This window comes from Rosa chinensis, chromosome 3 (assembly GCF_002994745.2).
Source record: "Rosa chinensis cultivar Old Blush chromosome 3, RchiOBHm-V2, whole genome shotgun sequence".
NCBI classification, from domain to species: Eukaryota; Viridiplantae; Streptophyta; class Magnoliopsida; order Rosales; family Rosaceae; genus Rosa; species Rosa chinensis.
The window spans coordinates 15,158,986-15,173,342 of record NC_037090.1 but is presented as its reverse complement, the minus strand read 5'-3'; the positions used below and the strand labels follow the sequence as shown (position 1 = coordinate 15,173,342).

The 14,357-nt window shown below is 37.8% G+C and overlaps 3 protein-coding genes across 3 annotated transcripts; 2 read left to right on the top strand and 1 right to left on the bottom strand.

Moving 5' to 3' along the window:
* The first annotated feature begins 1,909 nt into the window (after positions 1-1,909).
* On the top strand, positions 1,910-6,287 carry LOC112191996. Its single transcript, XM_024331504.2, has 8 exons — positions 1,910-2,084; positions 2,797-3,282; positions 4,027-4,192; positions 4,367-4,664; positions 5,064-5,136; positions 5,212-5,302; positions 5,388-5,467; positions 5,876-6,287. Exons 1-8 carry the CDS (start codon positions 2,004-2,006, stop codon positions 6,113-6,115), a joined length of 1,515 nt encoding a protein of 504 aa, XP_024187272.1. The 5' UTR covers positions 1,910-2,003; the 3' UTR covers positions 6,116-6,287.
* Positions 6,288-6,426: 139 nt separating this feature from the next.
* On the bottom strand, positions 6,427-11,435 carry LOC112191995 (dystrophia myotonica WD repeat-containing protein). Its single transcript, XM_024331503.2, has 11 exons — positions 10,948-11,435; positions 10,177-10,488; positions 9,995-10,103; positions 9,818-9,911; positions 9,477-9,564; positions 9,276-9,359; positions 8,210-8,306; positions 8,025-8,112; positions 7,744-7,849; positions 7,581-7,658; positions 6,427-7,133 (listed from the first exon to the last, which is right to left on the bottom strand). Exons 1-11 carry the CDS (start codon positions 11,128-11,130, stop codon positions 6,735-6,737), a joined length of 1,638 nt encoding a protein of 545 aa, XP_024187271.1. The 5' UTR covers positions 11,131-11,435; the 3' UTR covers positions 6,427-6,734.
* A 1,945-nt stretch (positions 11,436-13,380) lies between these two features.
* On the top strand, positions 13,381-14,335 carry LOC112192986 (fasciclin-like arabinogalactan protein 11). The gene has a single exon (XM_024332959.2). The coding sequence runs from the start codon at positions 13,446-13,448 to the stop codon at positions 14,181-14,183; it is 738 nt and encodes a 245-aa protein (XP_024188727.1). The 5' UTR covers positions 13,381-13,445; the 3' UTR covers positions 14,184-14,335.
* Positions 14,336-14,357: the final 22 nt, after the last annotated feature.

Sequence of the window (14,357 nt, the reverse complement as noted above, 5' to 3'; positions counted from 1 at the left end):
AGGTGAGAAGTTGTTATCACCAAAGGTGGGTAGTGCAGAGACTGAAACTTTAAAGAAGACAGATATAGGAGAGACAGGTGTTATAAGTTTTAAGAGATGTCTAAATATCAATTTAGACTTGTCCATCATCAAGTAATGTTCTCTAATAAATATCCCAATTAAAGTTAAATAAGAAAAAAAAAGATGAAATGGTTAGTAGCTATAGTGATCTTGTCCTGCTTAACTATGTTGGAGAACTTGATACACTTATATAAATTGAAGACATCTTTCTAGTGTTGATTTTGTACAAATACGCAAGAATTTGAGAAAATATTTGGTTTTGTTTTGTTTTTGTTTTTGTTTTTTGTTTTTTAAATTGATAACATTAGATCAATAGCATAAAGCATAGTCTACCAACACTTACATAAGAAACTCGATAAATCCGAGATAACCTATCTAAGCAATGTTCAAACTCTTATGTTTTAAGAAATGCTCATTTTTAAGCAAACTTATACAAAAAATAAAAAACCTCCCTTTTAAGAAACTATTTGGCTATGTTGTGAATCATTATATCTTAATTATCCCTATTTTATATTTATGAAGTCGACATCATTGCTAATATCCTATCCACCACAACGTGTTCCTCTCAAAGCTACGTTGGCCGCTGGAGAAAATTATATTGTACTCTTCTAAAAGGGACAAAGACTCAATACTATACATTCTATGGTCAACGTGATTGTTATTGAGCTGGTGCAGCAGACCAATGCGAATCTGCGGATGTGCCCAACCAGGACAAAACTTCAAACTTTACGGTGGAGATGGAATGGTTGGCCGAAAATGATGTTTTCCTATGAGCTCACCAGTCACCACCTGCTGTTTTCATTTTCCTTTTTATCCAGTGCCTAGACTTCCGGCATTGACCTTCATTAAACAAAATCCCTATATTGATCTTCAATACATGATTGTTTAAAACATTTACCGAATTGTCACATTGTGCTAAGCTAAGTAGGCCACTGGATAAGGATAAAACTCGATCATGTTTAAGACAAAGGAAATTTAGTTGTAGTAGCAGAATTGATTTCCATCTGGCTTCTAGGGCACAATATTCGAAACCAAAGCTGGCCCTTCATTGGACTCAAAGGGCATTTGGTTGTGCAACAAAACCTCATTTGCGTTTGCTCAAAGTGTTTTAGTATCGATACCAATTTCTATCCGGATATCTTTAAGCTAACTGAATATGTTTGTATTTCATCACCAAAAACTCTTCGAACTAAATAGAAATAGCATTAGTTCGTCTACAAATATGAGAATAATGCAATGTACTACGGCTCTGTTTGGGATTGCTTTGCTTTTAGAAAAATCAGTTTTTGTTCAAAATTTTAGATTTTATTATGTTTGGTAAATAAATAAAAAAACAAACTTAAAAGTTAGGTCACTGACAACAGATTTTAGAAGCAGCCTAGAGATTGCTTTTAAAAGCGGTTGTGGATCAAAACACATTCTGCAGTTATTTTATGTACTGACAGCACTTTTAAAAATATTATTTACCAAACACGAAACTGTTTTAATTCACAGCTGATTATTCTCACACCACAGCAGCAGCAATTTTTTTTTAAAGTCACAGTAATCCTAAACGAGCCCTACAACATATTACATGTCAGCGTCGTCTAATCTTCTACGAATTTTGAAAAGAAAAAAAAAACAGAAATTTGTACTAATGGAATATGTATAACAAGAAAAACAAAAATAGTTGTATTTTATGTCCCACCGCAAAGAGCACACATGCCCAAAAAGCTAAAACCCTTTGATCACTTGTCGCCGGTGCCGAACCCCCCTGTCTATCCCTCTTGCAAAAAGCCAAAAACCATGGGCCCTTAGAAAACAACATAAATCCGCTTTGGCATTTTCCCGAGTCACTTGACTCTCTCTCTCTCTCTCTCTTCAGCTTATATTATTCACTTCACCTCTCGAGGGTCCTTGTGTTATCTGCAGAACCTGAAACAGGGGCTTGTCAGAAATCAAGTATGGTAATTGAAGAAGAAGCTTCTGCTAAGGAAAATGATGCTGGCATTTCCGCCAGCGAAGTTGACCCTTCACCCCAACAGGTACCTCATTTGCTTTTCCTTGTTGACTTCTATGATGGGTTCTGTGATGTTTGCATGTTTCTTTCCTGTTTATGTTTCTTTCGTTCTGGGTTCAATTCATTTTACCAGGTATATATGCGTATGATTTACCTATGTGCTAAAGTTTTTATCTTTACTTCAATTGGGTGAAGCATACTTGGTTTTTCATACTCATACACTGTTATAGAGCTGCAATCATGGGATTTAGTGAATGACTTCAATTGCTTTAGGGGTCCAAATCTGCCAACTTTTATCCCATTCAACTTTACTTGGTAATCTGTGAAATCATTAAATTCATGTTATAGGCTCTAATTCCTCTTAGAACTGTTGATACTTGCGTGTTATAACTTTGTTGAGAAAAAGGGAGAGCTTACTGTTCGGTTTGGTTTCAATTTTCTGCATTGTCACTTTGTCATGATGATCTTACCTCATTGCGTTCCTTCATATTTCATTGTGCTTTAATATGGATCCCCTTTGGTCTTTTCCTTTTTGTCGTTTCCATTCCTCAGTCGTGCATATCTTGGCAAGTGAAATTAAGTGGACTGATGCTAGATCTTCAATATACAATTCTCATTTCTTTGAGCATCACACAGAGTTGTGTGAGATTGTTGTATAACTGGTACTTTATCGGGCGAAGTTAATGTAAAAGCCATAATTTGCTGATCCCAAGTGATTTTTCTTGTTCCTTTTACAGGATGGAAACTCCAGTGAGATAATTGAAGAAACTCCTCCTGGTCACCCATGGAGACGACAAAACCTCACCTTACAGATACCCACCAGAACTGTTGAGGATCCCGAAGAGGATTTTGTGAGAATAGACATGCCCCCAACGCCAAGTTCCACTCCGAAAAGAGTAAACTTCTCCCCATTACCCAGCCCTAGTTTAAACAAAATCAGTGGATCCCCAGGTCCCTCATCCTCAAAAACTAAGTCAACCATAAAAAACCTCCTTCCAAAACTAAGTTTCAAGTATCGGAACACTACTTCAGAGATTCGGAAGGCTGCTACTCTTGCACTAGGAGGTACATCTACAGCTACCCGTGAGAAGCCTTCAATTTCTAGGACACTTTCTCTTCCAAAGCTTTTAGCACCTAGACTGAAGAATACGTCATCCTTGCCTACAACCCCAATTGCTCACTCAAATCCAGAGTCTATGCATGGAAGAAACACAACTGATCTGGTAAGTTCTGCTGTATGTGAGTACCTATCACATGCTAACTTGACCTCTTGAGAATAGTTTTGTTTGTTGAGGAAAAAAATACGGTGATCATAATACTTGGAGACATTAAGATAAACATAAAAAATCTTGGGTACAGTATGAACTGTTTCACTGTAAATGTATTATGTAGTACTCAATGGTACTTAAAGATCGCTCATTTGATTGTATTACCTGCAAATGGAGAGTAAATTGCTTCAAATTCATTCTATATGCATAGGCTTTCCTTCATTTTGGCATTTCTAGTTGCTTGCTGATTTACCTGTGCAATTACAAAAGTCTAATGTATGACTGAAGCCAGTTGATTTTCGTGACGTCACATGCAGCAGTGACAGTGCACCCTTCTTGTGAATGGTTCGGTGACTTTCCCCTTAATTTCATGTAATGAAAGTTTGACTTCTCAGACTAAAAAGCAACCATTTAACCTTAATTATGTTCGGCATATTTAGAGGGGATGTTTATCAAAATCAAAGTAAACATGAAATTAGTTTTGTAGGGCATGATAGCAGGCAAGTTGCTTTCCACTGATCCATTCATGTACTAATACTTTAAGCAGAGTTTAAATTATTTGTTCATATTTTTTCCTCTTATGAATTTGAGTTCTACAGGGAGTTATACTTCTTTTCAATGTTTCAATTAATCCTCTCAGATGTGTTCATCTCTTCATCCGCCAGCCCACCTGATTCTTATGATTTCATACTTTTGCAGAAAGGAGGGCGCCAACTGCCTATTCATCGTTCACATTCGGTCCCTGAGCTTAACAAAGATGGGAGTGTAAGTCTAGGTAGTGTCTTTCGAGTAATTCCTACCACACCACGAGCAATGGAGAGAAGTGTATCAATAACTTCATGCACCTCCCCGAAGGATGAAAATGGTAAGTTTATGTTCCAATTGTCTTTCACGTTTTTGTTCACATCATTTTCCTTGCAAATCTGCCCAAGTGCTAGGATATACCAATTGTCTGTATTTTCAGATTCTAGCAACCTAAAACTCTAGTTTTGCAACTAGTGATAACCAGCCTATGCCTTATCTTAGTTTTGTGGTTCAGATGGAAGTGATGATGATGGTGAAGATATTGCCGAAGAAGAAGCTGTTTGTCGAATTTGCTTAGTTGAATTGGGGGAAGGTGCTGACACCCTCAAGATGGAATGCAGCTGTAAAGGTGACCTCGCTCTAGCCCACCAAGAGTGTGCTGTAAAATGGTTCAGCATTAAAGGTAATAAAACATGTGATGTGTGCAAGCAAGAGGTCCAGAACCTACCTGTCACGCTTTTACGAATTCAAAATGTTCAAGCCCATAATTTACGAGGAACTAGAGCACAGCAGCCTGAGGTTACTCAATATAGGCAAGTGAAATTTTCAACTGCTGTTATGAGCAGGAAATGATCTTTGCTCTTATATTTCTTGTGTGGTTGTGAAAGATGCAGCTACTAGTTTAGATAGATACAAGTTGGTTCATCAAAAAAAAAAAAAAGTCCCATAAAATTAAGGTCTTTCATTGATAACCTTGACTGAGGATTTATCCCAAGACCAATAAACTGAAAGTGGATTAGGGTAAAATATGCAGTTTGAAAGGAGAAAATGAAAGAGGTAATTGTTTTTCCTGATCATCTGTCACTTGTTGTCAATGAGGAATGATCTTTCATAATGCAGTAAAATGAGTGAATCTGGTATAAGATAATTTTTAATACATTCAAGCCCACCTTCTAGGACACTATAACTACTACTTACTGCAAAATTTCCAGGGTTTGGCAGGATGTTCCAATTCTCGTCATAGTTAGCATGCTCGCGTACTTCTGTTTTCTTGAGCAGCTTCTGGTATGCCATGCAACTTCTACATGCTTCATTTTTTTAACATGTCTAAAGAATAACCTATTGTGATCGCATGCACAGGTAGGAAAAATGGGATCAGGTGCAATTGCGCTCTCTCTTCCTTTTTCCTGTATATTGGGTCTTTTGGCATCCATGACAGCAACCACAATGGGTAGGCAAGCTTGCAATTCTTCAGTCGTACAGTATTTTACTTCCATTAACCAATCTTATATTACTGATTTGAAATTTGTGCACAGTGAAAAGAAAATACGTCTGGGTTTATGCAACCATTCAGTTTGCCTTGGTGGTTCTCTCAGCTCATTTATTTTATTCATTGGTAAGACATGCTCTGCTGACATTAAGTAGTGCTGAGATTTGTAGTTGAAGATGCAATGTGATGACTCTGCTTTGTGTAACAATGAATCTCAGTTTTGGGATACAAACGTTTAGAATGAGGAATTGACTGAACAGTAAAATGTATAAGTGTCTACCTGTTGTACAGTAGAATAAGACACCAAATATGAGATGAGGAGCACTGTTTGTTTATGTATTTCTTTTGATATGAAAAGACTATTAATTATAGATGGAAGCCTGTAAGGCAACCACAATTTACAATGTCAAATAACAAGGCATTCAAGGCATCTTTATGAATAGATGAGGAGCACTGTTGTTTTAGCTACCTGTGAAACTTATATGTTTTTTTTTTTGGATATAAAAAACTTATATGTTTTTGCTGGGTCTACAGATTCACATGCAGGCAGTTCTGTCAGTTCTTCTTGCCACGTTTACCGGATTTGGAGTCACAATGTGTGGGAATTCTATTATTATTGAGGCTCTGGAATGGAGGGAAAGATGGCTTTCTCGGTCAAATCAACAGCATGGTACTCCGGCGGTGACCCAGCCAAATCAACCACAACAAACACAGACAAATCCTCGGCAGCTTGAAAATGAAATTCAAGGTGCTGAAGCTATTCATGGCAGCTGATTCATAATCTTTAGGATGCACTGCATCCACAGTGCATACTGTGGCTGTAAACTGTAAATGACCCGTAGCGCATATTAGCGCTGTTGTATATTAAAGATATCATATGTATATGTTGGTCTGGCAAAGTACAGATAGAAAATCTCTTTTTTAGCAGAAAGCCTTTTGCGTTTTCCGATCTGAAGTTTTAAGGTTGCCCAGCATTTATCTCACAATAACATGTCTTACCGAGATAAAATGATTGAAAAAGGAATATCAGGAAAAAAAAAATATGCATATTATGAACAGCTTATAAAATAGAACCAGTTGGAATGTGTTGAGAGAAACAGATCTCAAGGGAGGAACATCATATTATTCCCGTCATTCATTAAATATATGTTCCAGAAACGGCCGTTTTGTAATTACAAATGGGGGTTGTTTCTCCCACCCAATCTCTTACCTGCCTTCAATGGCAATTTTCTATACAATAGAATCAGTTGGTTGCATGGCAATTGGGAATGCCGCTCTCACAAAGTGCTATTTCGGGAAAAACCAACTGATAAGAGGAGAAAAATGGCTACACAAGAAAATCAAAATGTACTCGATGGAAAGAAGCTTGTTTTGCTTTCGTCTCTGATGAGTGTCATTGCTTATGACTGACACTGCCAACCTTGCTTGACAGCAAAGGTTTCTCCTTCAAGCTGGGACTTAACACGGTTTCCCCATTGCTTGATTGGCTTTCTGAAACCCCAGGTCTCATCCAAATTTTAATATTCCCTTCTCGGCAGACAGTAAGAACAGATTCTTGTGTAAACATCACGCCGGAGAGAGGTTCAGTGTGCACACGGTGAGCAACAAGCGGTGAGATCTTTGGAACATCTCGCATGCTTGGAGCAGGCTGCAACGTACCCACTGGTAGTGCATTGTCCCAATGAGATGACTGGCTTCCGGTACTATATGTGGGGGAGCCACCTGGAGGGCATCGGCGCAATGGCACCACAATCTCATCCATTTCCAGGTCCCACAGAAGTAACTGTGTGTCCTGCTTATAAAGAAAAAAAAAAGAATAAAAATCACAACTAATAAGAAATTAAGAAGTACACTCACCACCTCAGTTACTTCAATATTTTCCTCATCTATTTTGTAAAGGACATTTTATCTGAGAAAAATTAAGGGGTTTGAGGAAGAATACAAGAATAGAGAGGAATACCAAGGTCATAACTTTTCTCAAATGCACTTATTTCAAATCCCTGAATTTCTTATCCTAAGTATATGTTATCAGACCATTGTAGGTAGACCAGTTGTAGCTTACATTACGATTCCTATTCAAAATTTGAAATGTCAAAATATATGCATGAACATGAAGATGAGAGCCAAACGATTAAAATTGAAAGGAAAGTACAACAACTAATAGCATTATGCCTTTTTCTTTTCTTTTTTTAATCTACTTAAATAAATATTGACAAGACCAGGCCTAATTTTCTGATACCTGACCGACGGAACCAAACCGGTACATGACAGTTTCCCCGATACCTTCTGAATATGAGTCAAACGCCACTCCACTGACCTGCCAGCACCATCCAGTAATAGTTTAATAAGGCAGCAACTATCAGGTATTTATAACAAAGTCTGATACTATTTATAAAAATTACCCAAGAATTGTGCCCCTCTCCCCAAGCTACAACTTTCCGATCTTCCATACTCCAAACTTGAACCAGATCATCTTCACCTCCTGCCAGTATGTATTTTCCATCCGCGCTGTTCAAAAGCAAGTGCAATCAGTCATAACATCATCACAAAAGAACAATAATATCTTGATACATTAAGATCCACAAGAAACTGGAGTTTAGATCTAAAGGTAAGTAGGGGATAGGAAGAATATTACAAAAACCAGCAGCAAGCTTCAATAAAAAAACCAGTAAAAGATGCAAACCTCCAAGCGCAACATAGCTGAGCACCATAGTAACTTTTGCCACCACATACAAGTTGCTCTTTTGAGTAGTCAAAAACACGTAGATAACCTGCATTCCATAATAAAATTTAGCTTATGTTTTGCAAAAAGAAACTAACTGAATAGAGCAATTACACAATGCAAACAACACCATATTGAAATTATACCATCTCTTCCAACAGTTGCTAGATAAGCTCCATCAGTTGAGAAAGCAATACTATTAATTGAACCTAAGCATATATGCCATCTGGCAATTGGGTTACTCTGCAGAAGCATAGCAGTAAGTCAACAAAAATATCGTAGCCAGAGAAACATTTTAGCACGCCACACATAAACAGTAATATCTCAACCAGAATACCTAAACTAAAAGTATTTATTAGCCGCCTCGAAAAAATAATGATTCAAATGACCACCGATGACTTCCCTGCTCAAAGTTAAATTATGCTTTGCATCTTCACTAACATCATGAGAATGGAAGCATTTTCAAACTTTTATAAGGACCTTAGCTTCCATGCTCTACCTTAAAAGCAATTTTAACTAGTGCTGCCAGCCTAAAAGATGAATGTGCAGACAAACTCCTGTCAAACCCCCCATGTATGAACTTCAGTAACTATCGCCAATGTAATGTACAAATATCCGTGACAATATACTTGATCTATAGCCTACATAGCCTTGAATGCACAGAAGACTGCATAGACCATAAAGAACTTAAATCAACCAATAGATTGTACTCACACAAATTGTTAAAATATGAAATTATATAGTTTTCTGAGAAGAAACCCACATTTTGAGCCACACCCCAATCTCCTACAAATTGATATCACTGAACTTCTAAGCGTGTGGATACAATAGAAAACTCAGACTATCAGAGAGTTGGAAAATAGCCTAAAGCTGGAAACAATAATGACTGACATATGAACTAAAACAGCTAACAGAGTGAAGATTGAGTAGTCACAAGTCCCACACAGTGCCCTTTATAGACTAGGAATCCACTGGAGAAAATTACCCAAAGACAGCACTGAAAAATATTCGTATCTAAATGTTGACAATCTGTGACACCAGGATAAGAGCACTATGTCTATTCACTTAAAAGATCAAAAATAATAATCCCCATGGTGACATAGCAATTGTGTTTTATCCCCTAATTCCATTAACAGAAAATTTTCAGCCCATGTAGAAGAAATATCTGTGTGGGAACATATTTTGAAAAGAAAACAAAGATAACTCGATTACCTTACTGTAACGTGCATGTGCAACAGAAAATTGAGATTGATCTTTTATAACAGGGAAAGAAGTATCGCCTGCACCATCTTTGCTCTATAAAAAAACAAAAACAAAAAAATAGCACACTCAAATTACTTCAAATTAAAAAAGAATCATGGAATATTAAAGTTAAGGCAGTGAGAAGTATTTCTATAGATAAGGGAAGCTCGCCTTTTCATATACATACAGATTCCCATCAGCATGAGCAACAACAAAAGAGCCATCACCACCAGGAACCCATGCAATACTAGTACAACGGCTGTTGAGAACAGTTTATTAGAAATATACTCCACAAAACTGTACATAGAAGCAAACTATCACAACTCTCAAACAAGGCCTATTAAGAAATGACAAACACAAGCAAGAAATTTCTTAACATATAGCATCCTTTGGGAAGCAGATAAACATGAAAACAAGTACAAACAAAAGAATTGTGTTGAATTCCTCCAATCCATTACAGAAATTATAAAAGATAAAAAATAAAAAAAAATAAAAAAAAGACTTGCACTTGCCTATTACTAACAGAACCATCTTTGTTATAATGCTGAGCACCAACAAGCTTCTTTCCAACATCCTGTAATTGTTGTCTCAGTGACACTGAGTAGACTACAAGAGAATTCATACAACCTTTAGAAAATTTGAAATTCACACACAAGATTTTGATTTCAAAGTCTAGCAAATATTTGTACCATCGCCAGAATTCAATCCAATAATCAAATCATGACCATCCTTTGCATCTTGATCAAATGCATGGCACACAGGGTTTGAAGTACTGAAATGTAAAGACTTTATTGGATCCTGCATGCACCAAGAAACCTATCATAAACCGATCCCAGCACATAAACCTGCAAAAGAAAAAAGTCCTAGATACCTTGTCTTGAGTATTCAAATCACTAATGAAGATTGCATCTCCCACATTGAAGATCAAGTAAGACCCTTTCCCATCAAAGTTGGAAGTAGAAGTTGAATTACTTGAACTGGAAGCCACCAAAGACCCAACTCTACTACTCGCGCTAACACTCTTACTCGCCCCATTCCCTGCAACAAAGCTAAGCCTGCTCCCATTACTAGCACCCAACAACCTTGCTGCAGCTGACCGCACACCACCGCTAGTGCTGAAGCTTGAAGATGGTGCGGTCGGGGTTGTTGGGGCAGGCTTGTCCTTAAGATGCGCTAACGTTACCTGATAATCAACAGCCAACACGGCTTTAAAGTTTAAATATCATAACAAACAGCATTGAATTAGCCTAAAACATAATTTTAGAGTTGCCTCCCAGGTGATGGCCTAAACACCCTGTAATAGTCCCTATCAGCTTATAATCCCCGAAAACTGCTCTACTAAAAGTAACTTCAAAACAATGTAGCAAGACCCAAAAAGGAACAGGGAACGCTAAAATTCACCTAAAATGTAATCGAAAACACAATCTTGGTCTTGAAATACCTTACACTTCCAACATTAACAACCCTTTTGAGCAAAACCCACAGAGTTAAAACCACCCAATGCTCAATTCTTCCTAAACAAACCTAAAAAAAATATCATCATAATCAACACCCAAAAAAAAAAAAAAGAACCCATCTTTACACAACCACGGCTTTGAGAAAGTAAATCAACAAAATGGGTATTGAAAATTAAAGCAGAGACCTGAGTGACAGTTTTGCCATGAGGGTAGTGAAGAAGACCGGAAGGGTGAGCCTTCTCGTAGTGAAGCTTGTACCTTCCCTCGGGGGTCTTGAAATAGGTCTTGAGCCCCGGCGACTGAGCGCTGTTGTTGGCCGACGACGACGAAGTCGTTGATGACATCATACCGTTGGCGGTGTTGATCATGGCGTCGATTACGATACACCCTAGAGCATACGATCATGACCCTCCTGGGGGTTTAGAAAATGCTCCTCCTCCTCCTCCTTTTTGGGTTTTTGATTTAAAGAGTAAAAAAGGTGGGTTCTTGCTCTCTAATGGCTTCCGGATCAAATGGGCTTTGGACTATCTGGTTTGCGGCTTATGGCAACGTTGTTGTGACTTGTGAGTTTGCGACTCTCACACTCACGAGAGAGAGAGAGAGAGAGAGAGAGAGAGAGAGAGAAGTGAATTGTAATTGGGTTGGAGATTTTGACTTTGTGCTGTCGGTCAATAGAGTGGAGGGCTCAGATCAGGCGATCTTTGTGTCTTTGTTTTCGTCTAGAATTGGATTAGTGAGGGAACCAAAGCCAAAAGTATGGCATTTGTAGAGAGATTGGTTTGTTATTTTGGGACTTATCCTCGTTGATGCAGCAAATTTGGGTCCGCATTGAAATGACTAGTGTTTGGAACATTTTATGTTGCTCAATTTCAGATAAAATTAAGATACAAATCAATTGAAAACGATGTGTTCGATTTCTCTCTTATTTATATATATTCTTGAGTGTAGTTTTAAAGATTTGAATCATTCATTTTTTTTTCTTAACAAAGTTCAAACCTTGCTCGTATGCTTTTAAGAAGGTTCACCGTTCACCAACTTAATAAAATGTGGAAAAAAAAACCTTTTATTATTTATTTTTTAAAACTATCATCTTAAAACATCATCGAAACTATTTTCCTATCTATCCAGTACCATTTGATTTAGTGGCATAGTCTTCCATTCGTAAATGGGAGGTTGATCTAGTGGCATAGTCTTCCCTTCGTAAATGGGAGATTGTGAGTTCGACTCATGAAATGGGAGGTTGTGAGTTCGACTCATGAAACACCTAGTTGTATTATTTGAGTTGTTTATCTGATCAATAAAAGAAAAACTATTTCCCTATCTTAAAAAATTCCTAAATTTTTTTTTTTTTTTGATATCGATTATTTGTAATAAGAAGAAGGAGAAGAGAAATTCGACCATTGCACCTTGAGTGGGAAGAATTCTGGGTTTAGGCAGAAAACATTTGGGATAGTTTGCAAGCCTCAAAATAGGTTTAGTTCTTCACAAGAATCTGTCTGGGCCAACTTTTGGAAACCAACAAGTTCAATAAAAGAGATTGGCCTATCTTAGTTTTAGGATTACTTGAAACACCCAATTAACCAATTTGGGTTTGAAAGTTGGATCTCAAAGTCCCCTTAATGAACAACATAAAGCGCTCATCTTAATGGGTTAGGCCACAAGGGCCACATCAGTTCAAGTCTTGTAGAGTCTGAAAGTCTGAAACCATGCAAGTATAGAATTAGAACTATACAGAGTAATACGATCACTAAAATTGGGATGAAAATGAATTCTCCTGCTCTTAGGTCATTACATTTTGAAAACCTTTAATAACATTAATAGAGGACCCATCAATGGTTAGTGGATATATTCTTCAAACCAAGAGGGTGTAACATCAGAATATAATCATATATTGCTGGCTAAAGCCCCTCTTCTTTTGTTTGCTTAAAGAGAGGACTATCAGAATTCAGATATGGGAATAGATTGGTTAATAGTGTTCCTTTCTGTTTGTGTTCTGAATGAATATTATGCTTCTTTTGTATTAATGAGAGGTGAATCAAATCCTTCAGATTGTATTCCAGACTCTTATATTTCATTAACGTTTCATATGTTATTTGAGCTTCTTCTTTTTTTATCTGGTAATGTTATTTGAGCTAGTAAATACAATATTACGCTCATCCATATGATTTTGATTGATTTGTATGGAGGTTATCTAAAATTTAGTTAACTTTGAATCCTTTTGGTAGTTAGGCATATTTTTCTTTTCTGTTTAGATGTTAAATCAGAGGGCCTCATAAATTCAAAGTATGGCAGGAATTGGTCCTACTGTAACTGCCTATATTATCAGGACTTGAATTACAAGCCTTCTTCTGTAAAGTTTGCACTAAACAATACGCAATACACATGCAATCATAACCATCATTCTCAGACTCATACCCCACTCACTTCATTCACATATCCTCCTATTTTTCCTGCACTGCCAAGCAAAACTCCCTACCTCTCTATTCCTTTAACTTGCCAAGAAAGAGTAAGACTATTCGATCCTAGATGACATTGTCTTCCCACCTTAAAATGACTCCCTTTCACCTAACTATGCACTTATATATACCCTCCAACCTCTTCACATTTTGCTCAACTCCTCCACCTTAGTACCTTACTCTCTCTTACTATTCAAAACCAAGCCACAAACACATAAACACAAACAATGGCACCCCAATACCTCTTCCCATTATTCTTTTTTGTGATCTTCTTCTTCCATTGGCGCATAATTTCTGCTCAATCTCCAGCAGTTGCTCCGGCACCATCAGGCACCAATGTGACCGCTGTTCTTGAAAAGGCCGGTCAGTTCACTACCTTGATCAAGCTTCTCAAAAGCACAAAGACGGCCGACCAAATCAACACCCAGCTCAGCACATCAAACCAAGGCATCACTATCTTTGCACCAACTGACAATGCCTTTGCATCCCTCAAAGCAGGCACGCTAAACTCCATTTCAGAACAACAAAAGCTCCAACTACTCCAGTTCCATATCCTCCCCTCTTACTATTCTACCTCACAGTTCCAAACCGCCAGCAACCCTTTGCATACACAGGCAGGGAATAGCGATGATGGGCAGTTCCCACTCAATGTGACCACATCAGGCAACCAAGTAAACATAACAACTGGGGTTGTCACTGCCTCAGTGGCTAATACCATATTTACAGACAACCAGCTAGCTGTGTATCAGGTGGACCAGGTGCTCCTTCCTTTGGCAATTTTTGGCTCACCAGCACCCGCTCCAGCGCCAGCTGCTAAAACAAGTGTTAAAGGTTCTGATGCTCCTGCCGCAGGGTCGTCATCGAATGACAGTCCTGTTGACGCATCTGCTGCAATTGGCCTGAAGCACCAGACAATGAAAGCAGTGTCCATGGCATTAACGATGCTTGCAGCATTCTTGTTGTGATGAGATATTGAGTTGAACTACTGTAATCATTTGATCTTTTGTTTTCTTTTCTGTTTCCTTTGCCGATTGTGCTAAGAATTTTGTACTGCTGTTATTATTTGAACTACATTCGCCAATGTTCTTTTTAATAACACTTTCATCCAGATAGTATCTTCTGCAGTAAAACTTATATAA